The sequence below is a fragment of the Pieris brassicae genome, chromosome 1 (genome assembly GCF_905147105.1).
Source record: "Pieris brassicae chromosome 1, ilPieBrab1.1, whole genome shotgun sequence".
In the NCBI taxonomy this organism is placed as follows: Eukaryota; Metazoa; Arthropoda; class Insecta; order Lepidoptera; family Pieridae; genus Pieris; species Pieris brassicae.
The window spans coordinates 20,283,550-20,310,476 of NC_059665.1; the positions used below are offsets into that span (position 1 = coordinate 20,283,550).

The window sequence follows — 26,927 nt, forward strand, 5'->3', positions numbered from 1 at the left end:
ACGGCAAGCAAAACATTAAAAAAAGCTATCTTGACAATAGGATAGAAATATTATCCTAACCTATTTTAAAAATTGTTCATGGTATGGAGTGACGAGTCTTTTAGGTCGCTTAACTTTGTAAAGATTTATGGTTTAGGTTTTTTGTAGGCATTTTTTATAAAAACATTCAAACAGAAGCAAATACAAACATAACCCGAATATAAATTCGTGACCTACAACAATTACATGCGTAGGTAGAAGAATATAAGGTAGATAAGTTGCTTCGAAAAGAGATTTAAAAGATAATAGAGAAAGCTCGAATGGAATATGAAGTGTATCCTCCAACTTTTGATCGAATAGTACTAGTTTCGTATTATATCCTCTTCTCTATTTTAAAACATAATTAAGGCATAAATATATATAAATTTATTTACGATTATAGCTAATTCTAAAATCCAAACACGAAACAGTTACTTATGATCATCTTAGTTAACGCCGGAACGCATACATAGCAACAACGAATTTAGAGGATTTATATTCTCAATTTGCATTATAGAAAAATGTATCACTTATACACTTGTTAGGTTCACTTGTATACTTTGGCAAAATGAACCATACTTATTTGTAATAACTGGTTTTTACGCTTTTAACAAAAGGATAGGAAGGAGAAAATAAAAAGCCATGTACTATTCATTTAATATTTACTTTTATAATTATGTTATTTCATTCATAACTAACAACGATATGGGTGTTACGATGTATTCAAATTCAGTAAATCAAATTAAAACAAAATACAAATTTCACTCACTATTAAATTTAATATTACAGTACTAGTAATAAGAAAAACTCTTTTACTTTAAATAATTTATATAAGTCAACCCCATTTCGAAGTATGTATTTCTGAAAATTCTCGAGTAGTAAAAGTGCACGTAAATCGTGAAAGTGACAATTTAAACGGGTTCAAATTTTCCAGAAACATCGCTTCAAAAATCAGGTCACTAGTGTGTCTTAACTTTTTACACAGAGGGTCTTTAGAAGCAACGTCGATTACAAAATTCATAATAGGTAGACTTAATAAAATACAGTGTGTATCTAACCTATCGCGGCCCTTACCGAACACGTCTCCAAGTGCCGTATGCACTGCTCGAGGCTGCTCTAACTGTAAGAGCGGGCGAATCCTTCTACCGATTAACTTTACTCAAGAGTCATACCATAAAGATAATAATTATAATAATATATTTACACGAATTATAAAGGTGTGTCAGCAAATCAATAGCCTTAGGGACGAAAACTAAGCTCCACTATGTGTGATTTGAAATCTGCGCCGAGCGCGTTACATTCCTAATATACTAGAAATTTATACGTACGTACATACATAATAGTAATACAGGTGTATTATATACTTGGCCGAGGCCGTATGGGTTTGACGGGAATCAACAGATGTTCATTATAGTACACAGGTCTGTAGATATAGATACAAAATAAATCGTCAACAATACTTGCTCGTGACTTCCCCGGTTCGTACTAGACCCACTTACAAATTCGCTACATTTTGCCGAATTTGTACACATACTATTCACTAATGAAAAATAAAGGTGAAAAATCACACCCAAGGTTATTTGAATTAAAGCTACATCTAAACCATGAATAAAAGAGTTCGTTACTTTATATTAAAAGGCTTAAACCTCCCCTAATTTGTAACACGCCAGCTCCGAAGCGCAAAACGAAATCGCCCTTACTTAACACTATGACGATGAATTTAATATTACCTCATAAATGACTACTTATATAGTGTTTCCAATGATAAACTTTACACAGCAGAAATATGTATCGATTATTTTATAGAATACAATATCGAAAAACTATGACGTCACAATGGGACACAGACAGTGCAATATACATTTATCCAGAAGATAATCTGCGAAAGAAATAGAAGTCGCTACGTTAAACAAATATCTATTGAATCTTTGAATCGTTTATACAATAGATAATATTCTGAGACATTATTAATTATTAAAATTATTTGAGAGATCAGTAGACGCTAGTCATAAAAATTTACAATGCCATTGTATGCGATGAAATAATTGTCTGCTATATCGATAAGCAAGTACAAAAGTCTGCAAATCAGGTTCTTCAGTTAATAAGCACGTAATTACGTGTTTGTGACAATTGACAATACGCGAGCCTTTCTCTGTACTTTTGACAATTGACAGTACGTGAGCTATTTGTCTGTACTTTTGACAGTTCGTGAGCGAGATACTGTTGACAGTCTAAAGCACGTAACTACGTGTCTGTACGTTCGACAGTGTATGCAATTACTCTACGGGCTACAGCTCAAGCGGGATTACCTACCTTCGTACTTGACGTAAAAGCCAAAACGGACTAACAAAAACGCATAGAATTGTCAACACCGCTTAATGGTACATCAAAAGCTTAAAGGCCCGTATTCAAAAATGTAAATCAATCGAAAATTTGGCCACTTTTATGATTTTTTCATAGCTTTTATAGATTTTTCTAGCTTACAAAAGTAGTTTGATAACTTTTATTTAAATTGAAGTTTGATTTATATTTTGGATACGTGTCTTACATATTTTAATATGCTAATAAAATCAGAATAAAACTGAGTTTCAAGTATTCTATTGGAAACTTTAGACCACTAATACGTTTTTGTTCCGTGATCTTTAAGTTAAAAGCGTTCTTGGATACAGTATTGAAATTCTATACGTAGCTAACAGTTCTTAATCTACCGCAAAATTTTAGAATATACAAAATAAATCCAGATGACAATCTGTCGTTAACCAACTTTCGGAATCGAGTATAGAGGTATGTACACAACGTAGTTTTGAGCTTACAAAAGTACAAAGTAATATACCGGGTTACTACAAATTTATCCTCCTATAATGGGCCTACATTATATTAGCCAATTCCTCGTCCTATGCGTATAGACGTACTGAGCATCTATCTCTTTCCTGTTAGTTATGTTAGAAAGAGACAATGCCACACAGGAATAGCTCAGTAATCTGTGCAAGAGGAAACAAAAAATTGCATAATATAATAGGCGTTTACCGACTATGCCAAGCTTCATCGAAATATGCTACGTCACACCTATTACGCATTAAAATTTCCCGATGGCCAACACAAAAAATAACTATCACTAATTAGCGTACAAACGATTCTCGATCTAAATTCCGAGCGAGGAAGCACACAGACAGCTTTGTAATTCACGTTTAAGCGAAAAAATTATATTTCATAAACATTTAGTACCCATTAAATTTAACAGCCCAAAAAAATATTCACTTACATCCGTCTGTGCATTAAACGCTCGCTTTTAGTACAAATTATCGACCTCTGTCCGCAAAATACAATAAGCGACACAACACCTCTAGCAAAGCAACTACAAATCCAATTGAGGCTACTCTGACACAGATTTGCCCATTTTTATACTTCGTCAAAATAATTAAATTGTCAGAACTAAATTAATTTCAATTTTAAAATTTGCCAGTTGGCAACACTGTCGGTCAAGCTAACACTTGGCACTAACAGTGTCAATTTTCAAGACTTCACTAAATTTAGATATTTAAAACAGACGCTTACAGTAGCCCGTATTTCGTCGTATTTTGATCAAAAATTAACTCGTACAGTAGAAATTTACTAAACTCGAACGAATATGAATGAATTTGACATTTGACATTGATCCTAGATGTCATATATAACCAATCAATGAATCAAATTTATAATCTGCTGTCACTATCATGGAGTAATTAATATCTGTAGTTTACGGATTTGCATAAAAAATGAAATTTAAACAAATTTGTTTTTTGTATTATTTGGAACCATATGAATAATTTTCACACAAAAATTTTGTACGATGCTATATTGGTTATATCAAAATTTAAGAAAACACGCTTGTTTAATGTATAGCAAAGGGTGTAAAAAGGCTAATATATAAAAATTTTGGGCCAGGGCAGATAGCCTCAAAGCGATTTATAATTATCGGCTATTGGTTGTATTTACGTAGGCGACGCTCGTCAAATGTGTGTCTACGATGCGCTTGGGGAGCCGCCGCTAGTGCCGCTCGCTGCTGCATTTTCACCTAGAATTGTAAATTTACCATAACTCAATTTTAAAAGCTTTTACGGTATATTATTAAATTAAATAAAATAATTAACAACAACAGATATTCCTCTTTCTTCTAACATAAAGCCTATTGTAAGATTCATTGAATGTTGTACGTCAAAAACATATTTCATACATACGTTTTGGACCAAGATTTCGTAATCACCTAGACATAATGAATAATTGTAAATTAAATATCATATGTTCCCATAAACAAGACCCATGTAATCTGTGCCACCAATCAAACCCCTTCATAGAAGCAATTAAACTCACCATGGGCGTCATGTTCATGCGTTGTAGCCGCAGCTTCTGTAGCAGCCGCGCGTGGCTTCAAGAAGTCATTTAACGAAGGCTGAATAGACAACTCATAATCCGTAAAGTTGAACAATGGCGGTAAAGGACGTCCGTTGGGAAGTCTTGCGCTCGCTTCACGCAATTCGTCAAAGAAACTGTGAGCGCACGCCTGGAGTGGAGAGAGACGCGCCCCTGGCGTATATTCTAACAGACGCGAAACCAGCGATATTGCGTCCGGTGGGGTGCACGCACGGAATACCTAAAACGTGTAAAGCGTTTATAAAATGTGAATATGTACACAAGATGTGCGGTTGAGAGGCGAGACCATCACCAAACAATATCTGTCTCGCTCGCTCTTATTCTATTATAACTTAAAACGTCAATCTCTCGTTATAGGTAAGCTAACCTATCAACGAAGCACAAAATTTCAATTCAAAGATCAATACCAATTCACATAGTACTGCGTTATACAAGAGTTACGCACATAATTACACGCTGAATCCCAATAAGCACTAAGGATGTCTATAAACTTTTTATCGTTAACAGGATTAATATGTAATGACATATTAGATTAAAAGTAATGAAATTTACAATAAATAAATAAAAGTTGTTCTAAAGCGAAGTAAATTTCGTTTAAATTTACAAAATCTCTTACACTACATCTGCTGATTGCTGATATCATTTTGTGTATAAAATTGAAATTATTCAAATTTAAATCTAGCTAAATATTTATCTTTTAACAATTCAAGTCAATATTAATGTCTTACTATTAATTCAACAATGTGTTTTTATCTACAGATTAAAAAAAAACCACTGAAGATCACACAATAATAATCATAAATTCTATAGAATAGGCCAAGGCTAATTGTTAATGAAACTTCAATATGAAAAATCATATGAATTTCCATTTTGTGTTGTGGCTGTTTATTTCCTTATGTAGACATACGTGACAACGTATAAATTAAAAAAGGCATAGTTATTAGAAAACTTGCTATCAAACCTTAAAACAGATACGATTAGAGTGGTGCAATCATGAATTCTAAAGTGTATGTATGTACAGATAGTGTTAATTTAAATGTTAGAAATGTCAACCTACTTCAAATTGGATTAAACTTTGTATATGTTGTAGAGAACACGCACGCCTCACCACTCTGAACACCGACAGTAATCAGTAGATTCTATTAGTCAAAAGTAGGGTTGGCACTTGGGAGTTTGAAATAAAGTACCAATATAAATACTTTATTTACTTTGTGGCAACCCTAATACATGCCGAGGTACCTTTATTTCAAAGTACTTCGCATTCTGACGTACTTAGGTATATTATAACCACCTTATTCACATAAGTAATTCTGCTATTTGGCATTAATAGACACTGAAGAATACTCATCTCTGATAAACACAGCTGGCTTAGTGAAATTTAGAATAAATAGTTTTAATTTATGGCTAAAATAATGAATTGAAGTTCGTCAAAATGCGAATAAGACTAAACGCCGACATTAATTATAGGAATTGATTTTTTATCAAACATCCTATACATAAAAGCATTTTTTAAACGTAGACAAACATCTCAGGAGCTCCTGTAACGTGTGTGCGATGTTATCTCCTAACAAAATTTTGTACTTGTACTAAACGTTAGTACTTGGATCTGCCACAAAATTTGGATCGTTTTCTCTTATTTCTTTATATACAAAAATACAGTATAAACCATTAACATATAGGAAACATAATGTCGTCATTTAGTTTTTGTTAGCGGTGCCTTACTCTGATACGCTGGTGGTCAGTGGGTGACTTGGGCATCGTCATTCGCTCCAACAAATGCTGTAAGTACGCGACTATGTGAGTTTTACTTTGTATTAGTTGCAGTCATTTGTTAAAAGTGCTTATCGAATATACACTTATTAAGATCAAAAGCAATATTACATTTGTAAGATTTACTCCTAATTCAAGTGAATAAGAAAGAACTGGTAAACTCTCGAAGAGTCTTTTAAACGACGTTGATGCTGGCCATTGATCCAGAAGAAATTAATTTTAATAACCAAAATTGCATTCATTCACTATCGTAAGTAAAATAAATAAATGTTTCATCTTTACCACTCTATAATACTTCATAGTAAATGTTCACCAATTATATGAAATTAACGCTCCATACAGCAGATTAGTCAATACATTTTATACTGGTCCTAATAAAGTTCTTATAAGTAGATTATAAATTAAGAAAAAATATTCCGATAATATTAATTTTAGATCTACAGTGCATACAATTAAGAGAATAATATTATACATATATAAATGTTATGTATGTTGGCAATCAAAGAATACGATAAAAATATATAATTTACCTTTGCCCATGGATGACTCTTGATCTGTGGAAATTTGAATTCTGTGTAGTTGGGATTCATTTCGCGAATCTGCTCCCGCGTAGGTGTACCCAAGACCTGCAAAGCGATTATCTTTAATGTGTTTATAATAATCTAGTGGATCCTTTATGAGTTGGGCTCCAATTTTTTGGATTCTAGACTAGTTGTTTTTTCCATGCACTGAGGCACATGGAGAAAGCTAACAATACGCTTACAACCGAGAATTTATATGCATTATAATAGGGATTAGAGACGCTTATAGGCTATTTAATAATTAGAGATACTTTTATAATTGTGTGATTAGATATGAAACAAATATAATAAAGATTGTTAATCATACTTAAATCTAGTCTCAATTGTCAAATATTTATGAAGTTTAAGGCGTGTTCAATGCGAGAACATCACATGAAATGCGACTTTAAATCATAAGGGCGCACTCGGTAAAGTGAGTTTCTTACTGATTAATGATTAATAATTAAAATTTCGACATAAAATAAATTAATCAATATCGCTACAACCTTTTTAGGTCTGGGCCTCAGATTTCTGTATCTGTTTCATGATCGTTTGTGAATTGAATAGGCAAGTAGGTGATCAGCCTTCTGTGTCTGACGCACACCATTCACTTTTTGAGTCTCACGCAAACCAGTTTCCTAACGATGGCTTCCGTCACCGTTTGTGTGAATATTAAATGCGCACATAGACAGAAAGTTCGCAGAACACATTGGTTCACAGCCGGGGATCGAACCTACGACCTCAGGGATGAGTTGTACGCTAAAGCCACTGAGCCAACACCGCTCGTTAAACAATTTCCACAATTTCCAAATATACAGACCAGATTTGCAAGATGTCCATCAAATGCTACTCGTATTTCAAATAATAAATTATAAAAATTAAAATGTACTCATTCTAGCGAGCGATAACTTAACTGCAAACTTTATGAGTAGAAACCGAGGTCATACAACAAAAACCAATATTACATTATATATTTTTTCCCACCCGGGAGTTAAATCCAAAACCTGAATCAAATTTGATGGCTAACTGATTCAATTGAGATACCTTAATGATCTCCACCAGTTGATCAACTCCCGAATCTCCAGGGAATATTGGTTGGCCTAGCAACAACTCGGCTACCACGCAGCCCGCGCTCCACACATCTGAAAAGTCACCATTGATATCACAATTTTATAATATTTCTCCGGACAGTGTAAACTTTATAACGTTAGGGAGCGTTCAAGTATTACGTAGCGAATTTGGGGGGGGGGTCCTCTTGTAAAACGTTACGATGCGGGGCATAACATTATAACATTATTTTCCACTTTCCAATACTTTACACCACATAATGGTAAGTTTTTTGGTATAAAGAGTGCCTGGGGGTGGTCACGAAACGTTTTACTATTGGATACACAAACGTTACGGCGCGTTCAAGGGGGGGAGGGGTTCCAAGAATTTCCAAAAATTGCGTGACGTAATATTTGAACGCTAACTTATTCTATTTAACGTCGAAATTACTTTTGTACAATGTAATGTTTTGTATAATAACTAAATAACCCCAGAAAAGGCGCATTCCTTTCAGCCTTCTATTATAGAGGTTATAATATATACTAATAATTACATTGTTTTTTTTTTTTTTTGGTGTCTAGTAAAAAAACTACTTTTAGCAGTAAGACCGCCCACTTATATCCAGGCTAGTTTTATTTTATGTATCTCCTGTTTTGTGTTATTGTGATGTACATAAGTAACATTTTAAGCCCAATATTGAATATCGTTTTAAAAAAAGTTATATAATAGTTATCTTAACATAATTTCTGTCACACGCTCTATCCCTTTTCATTATAGCATAGAGACAATTAGATGGAAAGAGACAGAGTACTTAGTAAATCAGTATGATAATACTGAGTTATAATTAAGGAAATCTTCAGTTAAATGCTCAATGTTTTCAAGATTTTGTATTATGTGGAGACAAAGCCTTACCAATTTTAGTAGTGTAGTCAGTCGCTCCAAAGATAAGTTCGGGCGCACGGTAATATCTCGAGCAGATGTAGGACACGTTCGGCTCACCCCTCACCAAGTGCTTCGCTGACCCAAAGTCGCACAATTTGAGGACTCCAGTTTTGGGGTCCAACAGCAGATTTTGGGGCTTGATGTCTCGGTGACAGATCCCCAGTGAGTGGATGTATGCAAGGCTTCTGAACAACTGGTACATGTATAGCTAGAAGAATTTCAAACACTGTTATAGTATTTTTTTATTTTATAGCACAAATACTTTTGTCGATTATTGGTATATATTATAATTTGTACACAGTATATGTACATATGTACCTGCAGTATGCCATATAAAATATATTAGCATTACGGTAACTATACTATTTAACTTCCTACGAAACATAAAATTTACATTACCTACACATCCATGATTGCAAATAGTGTAAAAAAAAGCAGAGTGCCTAAACAAAAGCCAATCTAAAAAAATCTATGACTTTTGTCTCCAGGTACGAGACTTCCAAAGGCATTACAATGACATACAGACTTGACAGGCTTAAGATTTCGTTAATTTGGATCAACTTCAAGCTCATTCATCGTCAAGAACATTCTAGATCGTCAACGAAGAAAAATGTTTCAACTGTCAAACCATTATATGTTTAGTTATTTTTGACAACGTTCAACACGATATATAGATCAATTTGATAAAATTTTGATTGAATTGAATGCTTGTTACCTATGTACCTTTAACATTTAAACTTATACATATTGGTATTGAAAAATTACATGTTCACATCTCCATTAATCTAACCTTTATAAAACTAATTGGTATGGTCTGTTCATCTTTGGAGTAGTGACGCGCGACCTTGTACACGGTCTCGGGGATGTACTCCAGCACCAGGTTCAGGTACACTTCATCCTTCTGTAATAGAAATACACTTAGAACTGTTCACACCACAATATATTTTGGGTAAATGTTTGTGTACTGTGTAAGTTGCCTTGTTAACACCATGACAGAGATAATGTAAATATAAGTGTACATAAATAATTGTATATTAGGCATTCAGGTATGTCTAGACTTTGTTAAATGTTTTATGTCCTATGTAAAAGTCACAGTTCAATGTGCTTTAGTATCTATTCATTGGTATTATATAACATTAGATGTAAGTAAGACGTATTTGAAGTCAAGAATTTTATCTGTGCGTACATTTGTCGTTTACTAATATGCTAAAATTTTATTTGGGCAAACTGCACTTGGATTGACATGTGTGGTACCAATTCACTCTTATCCCTAGTTTTTACGAATTTTTGTTTTTGTTAAATTGTGCTAAATTTATTCGTGAAAATCGCTAAATAAAACGCTTTTCAAAAATACTCTTTCATTAATAAATAAATTGAACGTATTTTAATTCCCACTTTAAACTAAATTAATCAATAAAACATAGACTATATTTTAAATAAGTTTTCAAGGCACCAAACAGAAACAATAAACTTACACCACCAACCATAGTAAAATGTCCTTACACCCAGCCATGACCCGTTCTCCTCTCTTGGGGGAATTACTATACTATTTAAGGAACTATTTATTTTTATATTTATGATAAGCTTGGGCAGAGTAAGAATTTAAAAAAAAAGAAATAGACATCGTTATTTATTTCTTCATGTGACGTTTATGAAGAAAAAATAAATATACTAAATAAAAAATGGTGCAATGTTGCTAAAATATACATGGCCCTATACGATAGTTTAACAATATTATATCAATATTTGATACCCTAGATTGGTCTCTTATACTTTTTAATTTAGAGGTGTGGATTTCGAAATAATCTATATTGATACTTCAATAAACTATGTCCAATGATATAGCAAGCAAATCGGAGTCGAGGCGATGATAAGTGCATAAAACAAAAGCACAAAACTCAAAACAACAAGCACTTGTGTCTAACATTCATTGTATGAGTTGATCAATGACGATGATTCTTTTAACTCGAAGCTTATGGGCGCAAAACCATTTACCACACATTCAAAATAGACTGTCGCTCTAATGATGATGGGATAAATTGTCTCCTGGTAACCCTTGCCAAAAATCGGAACCTAAGGTGCGTGAGCACGCTAGCGAAAGATTTATTCATTAGACATACTGTGACATCTAGGGACTGCATTGCGTTTAGCAGTGAGCTAACTGCCTCAGGTACTGCAACCTTCCCCCAAATAAAAAAACCAGACTTTATTACCTAGGATTTAGAATAACATTACAATATAACATATATTTTCAAGAATCTTTTGGCACTTGAATGTTAGCTCGTGCATCATCCTTTGTTATTAAAAAATGTCATCCACCATATGCTTTTTCATTAACAAGATGGCGGCGCAAGTTCCGTTTACCGCGTGCCAAAATAAACTTGTATATTCAGAGATAAATGAAAAAAAAAAACATTATTTATTCACCTTTTCCCCGCTGGAGTAAAAGAAGTATTTCAATTTAACGATATTACAATGCTCCAGTCTTCGCATTATTTGAAGCTCTCGGTTCTGTAAAACAATGAAACAAAATTTGTAAGGCCTATTTTATATTTAGTTAATTTACAAATTATTGCAACATTTTAAAACTTGAGTGTAGCACAAAGGTTAATTTCATTTCAGTTACAGATTATATAAAGCAGTGATCACCTAAATTAATTGTATAAATAATATGTGATTTATAGCCTAGCTTTCATATTATTCAAACATCATGAATTTGTATTTATATAAAACCTTATTGGTAACAAAACTATTTTGTAATTATCACACTATTGCATTATGATTTACAATAGTCACTTACCTTAAACCTTTTGTCCTGGAGCACCTTTTTGATGGCAATCAGCTCACCGGTGTCGCAAAGCTTGGCCTGATAGACAACGCCGAAGCTTCCATTGCCAATTAGCTTCATGTCCGCATAGCTCACTTCTTGGGGCCGGTCGGGGCCTTGCCCCGGCGTCGCCACTACAGTCGTCACCTTTGAGCCGTCCTTGCCTGGAAAGAGAAAATATTTTTTATATTTATTGAATAAGAACATATTTTGAAACACATACAACATATGGTAAGCTTGAACGGATGAGGATTACCCATCCAAGATTTACAAGAAAATACAAATCATTACAATTACTTTCCATCCACAGCAAATTAACACTGATCACCGAAAATATTTCAAATATAATTAGTATTTCGATAAGACTATTTATGTAGAAATATTTACAATTACATTAATTTATATACGAAATATAATCTATTACATATTATCGAAGTATTGCACGGTGTGAATTCAGTCATTTATTTTTCCTAAATTGTAAAAAAGTAGTATAATAAAAGCTTTGTAAGAGACTTGGATGTGTTCAGTCTTGTCTTACCTCCTTATTTGGAAAAAAACCCGGCACAATTTCAACTCAAGAGCTCATTCCTTATCAAATAATATTTGCACTATGCTCGAAGTTTTAAATTTCAACTCGCCTAATTAACGGAGAACATACTTTCAAAATGTTTATGGATAAGCCCATCAAAATAATAACAGCTATTCTTTACAATAGAATTATAATTGTTTGTTAAAACCATTTTCCTTTCATACATTGGAGACAAGTCGTGGTAACGAATTGTATTATCATAAATAAATAATAAATATATGAATAGATTACAACGTAAAATTAAACCTTATCGCCTTGACTTACAGCGCAATTTTAAAGTTCTTGACTTAGACCATAGATTAAGATATTGAAAAGCGTATTTAGTATTCAGGAATTTTTTAAATTACCTGAATTTATCTAAAACCTTTAGATTAAATTGAAACAAGTGTTCGGCCATTAATTTAAGTTGACATTCTGCGACGTTTTTGATAAATGGTTGCATTTTTATACAAATAATAATGTGTAAATTTCAAAGTTTTCGTCGTTTGATCGCAGGATGCCAGTAGGTTCTGAATGGTTTAAATAGTAGTCAAATTGTAAACGTCCTCCTTTGGATTTTTTAAAGTCGGTTAAAAATGGTATTATTCATTAACTGAATTCTGTATATACAAAATTATATCATCACCATTAGAATAAGAAATATAAATATTTGACTGAACACCGCTTCGGGTTATAAATAAAAACAGTGACTGAGTAAAATTTCACATAAAACGCACCAAATCATGAATGATTTGTCAAAAAAGGCACTTAAAAACAATGGTATCGACAAACATATTCTCTCATTAAAGAATAATCTTAATACGATTAGTAACGTATGTACGAAAATAAATTATGAGTGAGGGTGATATTTTTGCCAACTAATTGTTTTAATACGTTTTATAAATAGCAAATATGCTTTAAGTGTGTCGTGTAAATTGGTACGGTAGAATGAACTACATCAGAGGGACAACCCTGGAGCGGAAGAACGCTATGGTGTTATGAATTTTTAAACACTGCGCATACAACAGACATTACAATAAAAGCCGCTTCATACAAATAAATTATCAATAACTACAGCTCATATAAAAAGAAAACGAGGAAAAAATGTCCAAAGTTAGTTCAGAGATCTTTTTTACATTTCGCATATAAAATACATTAAGAGAATTAGATATTAAAATTTTCTTCCGCGGTATAGAATAAAACAAAAGAATATTATAATATATTTTGTGCAGATGGCTTGGTGAGGATTCAACTGCATTACATAACGGGTCTAGAAAATATCAAGGCTAACTCGATAAAACTGTACATACCTACGCCCTGAGGCATAAAAACTGGGATAATTTTGAACCGTAGCTAAATAATTATTTTGAGGCTAGAACTCTTTCTATTTCTTTTCAATACATTATACGTGCCACGTAGATCTACGTGTAAATTTCTTACGGCAGCAGTCATATGTTGACAACATGGTCCTAGATTAGGTTGCCGATGAAACAATAATTGTTTCAGATTTGTAGGAGTGATAAACAACGCACAAAAGAGCATAAACCTTATGTCCCTAGGGAACTTTAAACAAGAGAGACTTTGTAATTAATACATATATTTAAAAAAATGTACATATGTATTTTAAATAAGAATGTATACCCACGTGCTCCACACGTCTTTTATCTTTACATTATCATAATCCATTATTTAACCGCGATATAAGTAAAAATAATAAAGTCAAAGATAACAATTAAAAAAAAACTTGAAATAATAAAAGCTTATATAATGTAATCCGACGTAACATACTTTCAGCCTACAAGTAAGTACATTGTATTAAGTATAGTATTATAAATAATAACGACCTTATAGTAACCCGCGTTTAAGCCAGTAATTAGATTGTAGCGTCCTTAGTTTCTGCATGTGATATCACAGTTACGTATGCCACTAATTAGATAAAACGAACACATAATGCGACGTAGTTGACAAAATAGTTTATAGGGATCGGTCAGTGCTACAATCAGTGAACTAACTGTGATCTTAAGGAGTCGAGGATTTTTTTTAGGAAATTATCTATTTAGAATAAACTAAACAAAAAATTAAAGGCGTTTAGATGAACGTACAGATAAAGGAAACGTTAAAAGCAGACTAAGTTTTAATACATGGCCTATAATCCTAGGCGTTTTTTTCCGTCCCAAAAAAATGTTATGGATTGGTAGACTATACTGAAACAATTTTTTAAAAACTAACAATTAAAAAACGAAAACAAATGTCTGCTTGGATAGTTACGGCACTTGATAATTTATTTTTAAAAGTCGTCCTACGCTTGCAATGGAATTTCACTGACCAACATCGCATTATTTGAAAACGCCCCAAGAGAATGAGAGAATAAATATTAGAGCCGATAAACAAGGGTAGTGCTTCTGGTAGCTTACGTCAATAGTTGCTAAGGTGTGACGGGTGGCATTTCGATTATGATAAATACTTCATTGTCTGAGTTTTTCACCTAGATATTTGTGGAGCTAGATTAAGCGCTAATGAAATGTGACAAGTAACGTGATGAGATCTTGACTATCGGCATAAGATAAGAAATTCTGCACCACTCATTGTATGTGCACCACTCTGTATTACGTATAAAATAATTGTACCCAATATATAAAAATATTCCGAGAAATTGGGTCGTAGATAAATTGCCAAAAATAGTTGTTGGTAGACATGTCAACTCGGAGGTACTAACTTCTATTGACCTAGAAAGCGGAACAAGCTTACACTGAGACAAAGAAGCAATAATTAAGATTGTGTACTTGTCTTGTCTGTAAAAATTATTTTCTTATGTGTTACCATGCATTTTAATTAGTTCTAGTGATACGGTGTTTTTAACCCCGATGTTCACTAGTTATGTAAGGCTGTATGTTTTTCTCAACATTGAGTGACGTCATTTTCTTTAAAAGTTAAGCTGTTTTATTTGTGAATTTAACTAGGGTAACAAAATTAAATGTTATTTATAATGAGCAACACCTATAAATATATCTATATATTTTTTTAAGTTTTTTTTTTGTTCGAAATGTTTTTTTGTTTACCACCAGTTATATGTGTTTATGTATACGTTTTTTTTGAATGTGTAATCATAGCTATATCTTTAATAATTGATATGTGTAGTAACTTAAATTAGCTGTAATAATAATGCAATACTATTTATATAAATTGTATTACATTATTATTACAGCATATAAAGTGAAGATGTCTAAAATAATATAACCAATGCGTGCCTTTACCCCCATAGTAGTACCCCATTTCAAAAATAAGCGGCAACACCAAAACTATAACAGCTTAAATTAGTTAGTATTGATTTAAAAAATAATGAACACGGTAACATTCACGTTTTATTATTAGAATAGAAAAATACTAAAAGCAGTTCAAATTCAAACAGAAGAAGTTATTCAAAAATATTAAAATAAAAATAAAACTATTTTGAAGAACATTTTCTACGAGAGGTTTTCTTGAGACCTCAGTAAATCTAGCTTTGGCAGTACAAAGGCTCCTACAACATTTTAATACACACTAGTAAGATTTCATTGCAAACTTTTCAGCTCATTCTTATCTTTCGAGTTTACGTTTAATGTTACTCAGTATAATTGCGTGTTTTTTTGATTACGTTATGTTTTAATAAAGTGACCCTCGTCGATAAGAACGGGCTTAGCGAATGTGAAAAGAAGCAAGTAGTTAGAGGATAGCCTGTGAATGAAGGTGGCAACGACATCAATTACTTTACTAAAACTACATGATCTAATGCTGTGCACATCTAGCACTTACGATGGGAGCCAGATCCTTTCTTATCCGATGTCAGCTCGTTCTTTTTAAGCGTATCCACTTCGCCTGCGTGTCACACACACAAAAGCAACATTAGAATTTGCACATATATAACGGTCACATTAAAATATATTCTTTTTAAACTCACTAATCGTGCGTCGAAATTTCTTACAAAAAGTAGAGATACGGTCACATGCTCGGCTCAATTGACCGTTTTTGTCGTCAAGTCGAAGGAGGGAGGGCTCCGAACGGGCAGTCACTTCCCCCACGGGACGGAGGGCCCTCGGGCCCTCGGACACGCGTAAATTTTCTAAACATATTGGTCCCGGGTAAGCCAGCTTGGATAGTGAACGCGATCACGCTCCAACTACGACTGCCGGCTAAATGCGGCACACAACGCCACGTACAACTTACATTGTCGCTAACCTAATAAACAATCCAACTAACCAATACTGACTTAATTCCAAATTCACTGCCTAAATATTGGTCATTAGAATATTATTAGCACATTCTTTTATTTGTTATAAATATTAAATATTAGAAACATACGGGATTTAAGTTTTTTGTAACTGTTAATCTTAGTAACAATTTTGTTGTATATCGCCATATGAAACAGTCAAATATATCTTCAGGAGTTACCATACCTTATCGCTCTCTTATTGGCTAGCCGAGTTGAAATTATAAGGAAATTCAAAATATAAAACTGCTTTATGATTTAGAGGTAAATAGTGAACAAGAAAGTATAACAAAGACAACAGTAAAACCAGGCATTATTCAATGGGAAAACAGGATCAAAGTACAATGAGGTCATATCAAAAGTCATATATGAATTGATCATTGTTCAGTGTCATGACCATCGCTGCCGTGTCTATCTTTTTATACATGTGATGATAATTTAGTGTTATGACTGTGACGTCATCACTCTTTACACCTACAATATTATAAATCGTTCGCACGTTGAACTATGTACACAATTCGTCAGTATCAGTGAACAAGTCACGAAACTGGATCTAAATAAGCTTATAAATAGATTTTTATTTACGAATATTGTAATTTATAAAAAACATACCTAGGATTGTCTGCGTTAAGAATTCACCTATGAAATAAATGTGTTTTTTTTTAGACTTTGAAATCTCGTTCATTAGAATAAAAAAGCTGAAACCAGAAGCATTCCTAGAACTAAATTCCCTAAAAGTTATAACGCTTTGCTAAGCAATCTGGAACGCCAGTATGTACATGCATTATTCATGTAATTGGCACGTTAAATTATTTAAAATTAAACAAATGCTCCACATTTACACAAAAACTTATCGCTTCGAGACAACTCACGTATTCGTTCCGAGTATATGAAAGTTATTACATTCAAGTTACACAGTATATTATCTAATCGCGGACCGAGAAGTTGAGAAACAAATTTATTCACAAATTGCTAATTACATTAATACTAACAAACTAAATATGGAAACGCTCTACATACAAAGATATCCATTGGTACTAATGTGAGAAAAATGTATTATATTATGTAGTAGAAGTGTTATTGTCAAAATAAGAGCCGCAACTTTGCACCAATAATACCCATATGAGTCGGTCAGTCATCGAGGGGAAATCGGCCTGTCTTAGACCTAAATATCATCAATCATAACCTAAACACAATTTACTTGACTTAGTAAATTAAGTTAAAACAGTAATACTAATTTCAGCAGAATTTTGCGTTTAATCGGGTCCTAGATAATCAACGCATCTAAAAGCGAAACACGATAAAAATTATTCATATTACTCATCGCATCAAACTTTCACCTTTCTAACATTAACAATTGATAAATTGATATCCTCGTTTTTTTGACAATTCATTCTTTCTGTGCCTACTTTATAATCTTAAAATCTTGACGTGATAACGAATCTGATACTTATAAATAGTTATATAAAGCGACAGAGGCCAATATGTTTTCGTTCTTGTGATAAGCGCGTTCAAACAAACAGTCTAACTGTTCAGCTTTAACAATATATTAGTATTGATAATATTAGTGTAGATAACCAATAAATTAATATTTCAAGCCAAAGATCGTAGTTATGACAGGACACAATTCCAACACAAATACTCGTACAGATATGCTGGTATATATATTAATATTATCGGTAACCCTCTTCGAAAAGGACTGCAATTCTTTTGGCCTTAAAAACTAACCGGCCAAGAACATATATGCAACATATGAGCAAGCGCAGCCTTGTGTCACGGCTGGGGGAGTCCATTGTTTTTGCAAGGGGACACCGTGATCCAATTCATTGACATACTATGATGCACTAAGAAACAAAGACGGAACTGGTTCTGCTGCCACTCTATCTTTGTGTGCATTTCAATTAAGTCGCCCACAAATGCTTCGGTTAAGCTGAATTCAGCTGAGCGTTATCAATGATAATGCTTAGATGTTTTATTTATAATGACAACGACTAGGATAAACTTGGGTTTGTGTTTAGCTCTTAGTCTTGTTATGTCTGAAGCTGTTACGTAATCAGTTTTAATAGGTATGTAGGTGATCAGCCTTCTCTGCCTGCCTAGGAATGAATAAGTATAAAATGATAGTTCTTTGTAGATTGTTTTCAAACATACTTTCGTATAACAAATGCAATTCCATATAATATTGTTGTTTTTAATAACGAGTAACATACTCCAGAAAAATAACTTCTTTTAATTTTATTATACAAGGCATTAAAGTCTTTACTATTATGAGTTTGCATCTCTATTATCATTGTACTCAGCTAAAGTAGTTGCTAGTTGACATCAACGTAATTAAAATATTATCTATTAGAACTTTAATTTGTAAATCGAGATAATCACATTGATAAATTGATTATTATCGAACTAGATAATTATGGTCAATCGTTATGCGGTTTATTACCACATGCCCAATATGATAAAAGGATTTAACAATATTAAGAAGTATATTTGTTCTATTAAAAGTGTGTTGCCGGCCTTTTAAGATTTGAGACGCTCTTTTCTTTAAAGACACTAAGTCGAATTGGTTCGAAAATTCTTCAGTGAGCAGCTGGTTACACAAAGTGGTGGTGCGCGACAAAACCTACCTCAAAACGCTCAGTTGTGGAACAACGGACGTCGAGGTGATACGTGTGGAATTTCACATTCTACATCGACATCATCAATCAATCAATGATGAAACTCAGCTACAGGTATTAATCTGTAAAACTACCCTGAACACTGTCCAGGGTAAATGCGGTAGAAGATGCAGAGAGATCCCATACCTCTACGCAACGCCAAGGGATCAAGCGGCTCGGATAGTGAGGGTCTGATCATCGACGATTCGAATTCGAATTCGCTCTTCGTCAAATACGGTCAAGCGGAAGGAGCTGTTACTAGGGAGCTCCCACCCAGATGTGAGAAAACATGTGGGGCCGAATTTGCGCTTTATAGAGTTGCAAGCGGCGGTCTTAGAGGCTAACTTAGCGTTTCCTTCCAAATGACCAAAAACTGTACGTGATTCAATATGTCAACGTCCAGTATTCAGAGTGTCTTCGAAGAGAGGAGTAGCGACAATGGTGTTTTTTAGCAGAAAAACGCGCAAACTTTTGTCATCTTGGGGTTAAATTAGACTAGATTTAGTCTTCCCCAGTCAGAGACTACGTAACAGTTTCGACTTCAGACACAAGTTTGTTCCGGTACTAATCAACAACTGAGAAATACCTGCCCGGACGGTGTAAAAAGTATCCCCAGTGCTGTCGTTCGCATAGCAATAAATGTTAAGTTGCAACATATCATTGATATGCAGAAAAAACAGGGTCGGGGATAGGACACAGCCCCAGCTTTCACGGGTTTAAGGTCGGAACATGCTCCGTTGGCGACGAAAGCTGAAGATCCAGTCCAGATCCAGTGGTTATCTATATTCATATAATGATCGGAATTACAAAAGACATTAAAACTGTAACACATCAACCACTCTCATTCTTCCTTAAAATTAAAAAAATTACCATAATACAACCATTATAGTTAGTCTGCATTACATTCAAAAGTTTTGCGAAATCACATTGACGAACGTTAATACTTTTACCAACTTTTACTTGTAACTATTATTACGAGTATTTGAGAGTAGATTTTTTGATAATTGCATCGTTTACGACAATGATATATAGGCCAGCGTTTAATGTAGAGAAACGATGTTTTTTAATAAATTCTAATAATCGTTGCGCGTATTCATATTTATTCCTGTGTTTTAAATATATACAAAATTTGATATCATAGTACCGTATGTAAATGATGCAAAATATAAGTTCCATACGTTGGCGTAAGTTTCTCTTTTATCTATAGTTAAACGCTAACCAGTTATCTGATCTTATCAAGCTATATTAGTGTTATATATACATAAATATGACAAACAATAGTCATAAAATCGATGACGACACTTCGTCACTGAGATAGTCAATTTGTATAGACAATTAAAATTATATGTTCAAAAAGCTACTGACAGCTTTTGTATTTTACAGAGTTGATTTTGGAATATACAACCCATACACACATGTTAATGGTATTTTCTGTATAAAAAAGCTCAGAGAACATTAGCTAACAATTGGACTCACCAATTCTCTTCGTGACTATAAAGTTATCCGATTTTCGATTGCGACGAATAGTGGCTTCATCGTTCACCGTATATGTACCACGACGACGCAACATTATTCATATTCTTTTTTTCACATTAAATCACCACAGTATTGAACACACTGGTCATTGGACGTGAAGAAACATTTACGTAACGAGCGAATTTAACTACATTGTACGTTTATTCAATAAATTATCGAAATATAAAACACAGAGCTAAATTATGCAGTTACTAGAAAGATACGTGACTGTGACTTCGCGCAGCAATTAAATAATCGTAGCTCGTGCTAGACACGCAGTCGCTACCCGCGAGTGGTCACCTGAACGACTGGCATTCAAAAACGAGAGATTGTCGCCACGCTCACATTACGAATGGCAGGATGGTGCTCTCGTCCGCACATGATAGTGAGATCGCCGCCACTCACTGAAGTCACTGATAACATAAAACATTGATAACAACTGACTGTATAATACAATTAGAAATCAACACATGACAATTGAAGTGGAAAAGTGCTATGAAATACATAAAACATATGATTTCGATTGCAATCATCGTAGATTAAATTATAAAGGATTATACCATTTGTAGGATGATTAAAGTTAGAGTTAAAATAACTGATGACACCTTAGCCTTCCAACCAACCGGGATAATATAACAGTAATTTATAAAAAGATAAATAAATGCAAACAAAAATTTATAAATTTTGATAATGCAATTTCAACAACTTAAAAAACGAATACCACTGAAAACAATTTAAAAAATCATCAATTGTCTCATTCTACAAACATAGATATGTTTAGACTAAACGCGCTACTTACTGTCTTTTTTGCAACGTTACATTAATGTTTTTGTCATTGTCACGTCATGTTTCGAGTGGAGTGCGCTCACGAAAGGTGACAGTGACAAAACTTTTTTGAAATCGAAGCATCATTTGCCGATATGGATTTCGGATCATCACGAAGGAAAATAAAGGGAAAAGAATGCTGGTGTACTCTTTGAAGTCAAAGACTACTAAGTGGAAAGTATGTTCTATAAACTTCGAGAACATCCAAAGAAATTTTCCGTTATTTCAAAATGAGTATCAGAAGTTTTGATGATTTTTTCACAGTTTAGGGCCATTAACATACGAAACTACGAACATGTGATTGTATGTGCTAGTTGAAGAAAGACTCGCTGTAACTTTAAGGTAAGTAAAAAAATATATTAGGTAACGCTCCTAAACAAGACTGCTATGGTTACATTAATAAAAACCACAGCGGTTTTCTAATGTAACATATTCTGATTATATTATATTATTTTGTATAATAAAGAGAGAAAAAAAAAAGATAATATTTATTTCAATCAAAATACATTATTTTAAATTTAAAAGTAAGGATTAATTTAATTATTTCCTGTGTTATAAAATTGGATCTTGGAAACTTAAATCTTCATTGTCTATAATGAAGATTCCCTGCTGCAAACTCTGAAATATATGATTGAATACTCGATGCTGAGGAATCTTCATAAAGTAACAGGTTATTATGGGGATTGTGGGGAGGACTCGGTGGTGGCGGTGGCAAAGAGGCTGAATATTAAGGTTTGATTTGGAAATGGGAAGGATAGTCATGTAAAGTTGGTTTTGGGAACTCGACGGTAGCACAGTATAAATGGTAAAGATAGAATATTTGGATGTGATTTGTGACTTTTGAGGATTCCCTATGTAACTTGTAGATGGACAATACATAGGAGAATAATTTCGCTGGTCGCTGCGGGAAGTTTGTCTATGAACGTCTTGATTTTTTTTTTTAATTTTGATCTGTACCTCTAATTTAATATTCTCTGTCTTAGGGACTGATTTTATTACGAAACTGAAATTTGTTACGTCAGCCCTTTATTTTCTAAAAAGATATTGTTTTTTGTATTTTTCTTTATGGAATATTTGCTTCGCTATAGTTTCTCTTCATTAGAATTACTTTCTTCTTTCTTTAGCCCCTGACCAGACTTTGTGGGTTTCTGCTCGCTTAGCTTACGTGAAAACAAGCTCTTAAATTTTTCCACCTTTTTTGTACAACTTTACCTGAAAATAAATGTTTAAGTAGTATAAAAACAATTATGAAACGTAGAAATATAAATGAGTAGTATATAGTTAAGAGTTAAAATTTTTAGGTAGGTACCTATTTATGTTTGTGTACCTTTGAGTCAAAAATACATAAAAGGACTGTTCCCCGAGAGGGGCGCACTCGACAAACGAAGCTTGATCATATTTTCGCCACAAGACATAGGTATATTTTCTACCTGTCTTGTAGTTTGTCAGATTTCATTCAATTATGTATATGTTTACTCTTTGCATAGGTTTTCATGTTTGATTGTTTATTTTCGAAAATATGATCAAACTTCGTTTCGTCCAGGCCAGATCGCAGCCTAACTAATGCGATATAATTTTGAAGTTTGTTTTTTGCAGATTGCGACTGACAACAGTTTCTAGAGCATATAATTTGAATATTTGCTGCCACCACAGTACGAGAAATTGTAAAGCCTACGTGTACCAAAACCTGGAATTTACATCCACTGTACATGCCTGAAAATACCGAAGAAAATTGGCTGATTATTTCTAATCAGTTCTACCAGCGGACAAATTAACATGTAATAACATATAATTGGACCAACGGCAAACATATTAAAATGGTTCCAGCCGGAAGGAAACGGTTCGCAGTGTTTTAATTGCAAAAAGGACTTTTCTAGCTCTTAAGGCATGGGTCGATGCAGATAATAAATTTATATACATTGACGTTGCTAATGGAGCAGCAAGTGTCTCCAGGGTCATGTCATTTCAGATCAAGAAAATTACTAGCTACTCTAAAAAAGTTTACAATTAGCGACAAGCCGCAGTTTCGGTATACTTAGTAATAAATGGAGAATTTTGCATAGGTTCTTTGACGTCAGACTCGAATTTTCTGATATTATAGTAAAAACGTGTCGCATTTTACATAATTTTGTACGGTGCAGAGATGGCATTCAATTTAGTGATACGGTGTATGAATGTCCATTAGAAAGTATAAGAAATCCGTCAGATAGAATCATATCTGCAGCCAATATACGTAATTATTTTGCGTCTTCACCACAAGGCAGTATCATAGCAATATGACAAAATTTGAATTATAATGCAGCCAAAGAGGGACGTTTTTCAAAATCTAACCTAAACCCTCTACAACGTAGAATCAAGGTAAAAATCTTACGATTTCATGAAATAAGATACACAAGGATCGATACATAAAAAAAGTTACCTTTGGTTTTAGCTATGTAATAACTGTATATACTATAAATAAAAACGTCACACTTACCTTTTGTTTGTTTGTTTGGCTTTTGTTTTTTCTTGTTTCGACAAGTTACCCCAAACATTGCTGAATATTATTTTACTTATCTCTTGCCATGCTTGAATTTTCAAATGAGACAGTCGTTTGTCGCCTTTCAGATTTTTTATCATAGAGTGCTTGTCTATTTTCCACTTCATCAATATTGATTTCATTAACAATATCCTTTTCTCAGATAGTCACTTATTGTGTAGATGATGACGCTTTTTTGCGTGCACCAAAGTCGAGAATCGAAAGGCAAAGGCGAACGAACGACGCTGAGAGTGACTATTTTATCACTCGTGCGCGCACTGCTATGAAAACCGATCGCCGTGATGACAGTTTTGTCATAGATATATTCGCTGATCGGCGTACATAAATGTCACCCAACTGTCACGTCGTGAGATGGGCTATGGTGAACGCTAGCGCCGTAACAATACTTCAAGTCTTGTTGCCTTGAAGTGAAAGAACAGCCAAAATCTATTAAAACGACATCGAAGGGACTACTGATATTAAGTCCTAGCTAAGGACTGTATATAAATTAAAAAGAACAAAACATTTGGAAAATCAATAAAACTTCTTCAAAAGTCCAACTCGAATAAAAATCCATAAATATTAGCCAAAGCTTTGCTGTGTCTATAATCAATACAGCATGGATATAGTTGTTGTAACATTAAGGGCTGCAACTTTAAATTTCACTAAATTAGCATAGCTAAATATGACAGTGATGAGGACATAAAACAGATTAGTTTAGCTCCCTTTTATTTACTACTAAATTAGTCCAGTTACACCATGGTAACAACAGTATTCTGTTCATCATAGAGTTTGACAGAAATAGACCTAAAACTCTGGTCTTTAGTAATATTTAGTAAACATGTTAAGCAATTTAAAAAAATCCAAAATGGTTTAATAGAAAATTGATCTATTGAAATTTAGAACCAGGTTAAGAAAAGTAACTAATTACATCTGTGATGTAATTGGAGGATTGTAACAGATGAGAGAAATATAGTTTGTACGAAGGTTAAAATTCAGAGTCAAGACTTAGCATGAACTATGCTCCAGTATGTCAAAATAAACACATTTTTTAAATATCCAATATGCTTTTGTTTTATGGCCACTAAACTTAGCACAAATTTTTGACTCTCAATATCACCCTCAGACATGGCCTCGCAAGCTTTGAAATTTGAAATACCATATAGGTAGAGGTAAATTGATATTGATAAAAAGATAGAAGAAAGATATAGTAATTATTATTTCAACTAGTCACTTAAACTAAATTTAGGACTGAGAAAAAAAGTACTGCATTCATATCTTCTTCAAGGTATATATATATTTTACTATTGAATTTGCTTATAATTTAAATAAAGAATATTTTTACAGAATGTTGTGATTTACATTAATTTTGTATTTAAGAAATAACATCAGATTAAAGTTTTTAAGAACCATTTTGTAAACTAATGTGATTAATGTAAATGTTTGTTGTAATTAAGTTAGTTAAAGCGTAAATCATTTAAAGTTTAAACTAATTCAAGATAAAAATGATCTCAAAATAAAAGAAATCTCTACAAATATGTGTATATTGATAATCACAGAAACCCATTCACTAAAACATTAAAACTATTATTTTACTACAAGCATATGGTAGACAATTGCTAGCTAATCTCTTAGGCAACTGTGCCTAAAATTGGTCAACTATTTATTGATACTCTTGAGTTGTGTGTTGCATGACAAAAACCCCACACAGTCATTGAAAAAGTTGTAAAGATGTGTGTATAGTGACTGCTTAAAAATCACATTATCACTTTCCATTTGTCTATTGATCATGGGTGGAGTTATATATAAGAGTTATAAGACAAAAAGTTGATAATAGAGGAAAAATAAATTATCTAATTTATATATTTGATTAGTGTTTATATTGTGGCCTAATAATATCACATATAATTTTAAAAAATAATAAATAGTTTATTATAATATGCCATGGGCTGAAATTTTGTCAATTTAGTATATGTATATTACAATAAATGCTACCATATAAAGGAAGAGAAATAAATAATTTAAATGATTATTAAAAAATATAGCTATAATGTAAAAAAATTGATAAATTACATTTTTTTTTTTAATTTCTTTAAGATTCAAAGTTATGAAAATGGATTCAATTTTTACTTTGATTAAATAAACTACATAAACTATTATTTACTTATAAATAGCCTAATTTAACAATTACGTCATAAAAAGTAACCTAACCAAGTCGAGTCGTCATAAATATTTTATTGGTAATCCTTAGGGCGACGACGGAGACGTATCTAAACCGCACTTTTACTAATTAATTTCAAATTTTGACATGATATCTGTCAAAGATGGGCCAAGGCCTATGTGGCAGGTACGATCAACATCCTATAGGCATTATTACTGTAAAGGAAATGTACCTTTCGCCGTTATCGATTATATCTAAAAATGACTTAGGTTATATGAATTCTACGCAGATAGATTTGATCAACTCTAAATATGTGTAAAATTGAGAAACGTCATAGCGTAAGAAATCACGATGGCCGACAAAGAATGGTTAAGTGGTACTCACTACTAATTTTTACTCCTCCTAAAGGTGGTTTAGGTGGTTGATTTTCAAATGTCTTTCGAACGGATTTGCTGCCCTCGGCGAATGACGTGGTCCTAGGGCGCCCGCTCATTATTAAAGATATAAAATAAACGGCCCAATCTTGAACTTCATAGATACTACTTCACATTTCTCGTTACCACCCTTGCTTGCACTCGCACTGAACTTTCTCACTTAAATCACTAAATACAAAACTGTGCATATGATTGTCGAAATTATATCACCACAATATCGCCTACAGCAGAAGAATGACGTATTTTAAGATTTTATAATACCATTTTGTTACTTTTTACAAATTTACATCAATACAATGAACAATAAATTTTTAGTTTTACGGACTGGTCGAAATCGGAATTTCACAGCAGCACAGACCAGGTTGTTCGCTCACTCATTCGGCTATTTTCGGAAAACTTTCGGATCTTCGATCAGTGACGTCAAATTCATTA

General features: G+C 33.1%; 1 protein-coding gene across 5 annotated transcripts; it reads right to left on the reverse strand.

Moving 5' to 3' along the window:
- Positions 1-663: 663 nt before the first annotated feature.
- LOC123706937 (glycogen synthase kinase-3 beta-like) lies at positions 664-26,864 on the reverse strand. Of its 5 annotated transcripts, XM_045656633.1 has the most exons (11): positions 26,446-26,864; positions 15,935-15,997; positions 11,548-11,738; positions 11,175-11,258; positions 10,868-10,927; positions 9,538-9,648; positions 8,718-8,955; positions 7,803-7,900; positions 6,729-6,824; positions 4,369-4,648; positions 664-4,072 (listed from the first exon to the last, which is right to left on the reverse strand). In XM_045656633.1, the coding sequence occupies exons 1-11, from the start codon at positions 26,552-26,554 to the stop codon at positions 4,020-4,022; spliced, it is 1,383 nt and encodes a 460-aa protein (XP_045512589.1). In that variant the 5' UTR covers positions 26,555-26,864; the 3' UTR covers positions 664-4,019. The 5 variants fall into 5 exon arrangements, with proteins under 5 accessions (XP_045512589.1, XP_045512765.1, XP_045512680.1 ...); XM_045656809.1 differs by lacking the exon at positions 15,935-15,997; XM_045656724.1 differs by lacking the exon at positions 10,868-10,927.
- Positions 26,865-26,927: the final 63 nt, after the last annotated feature.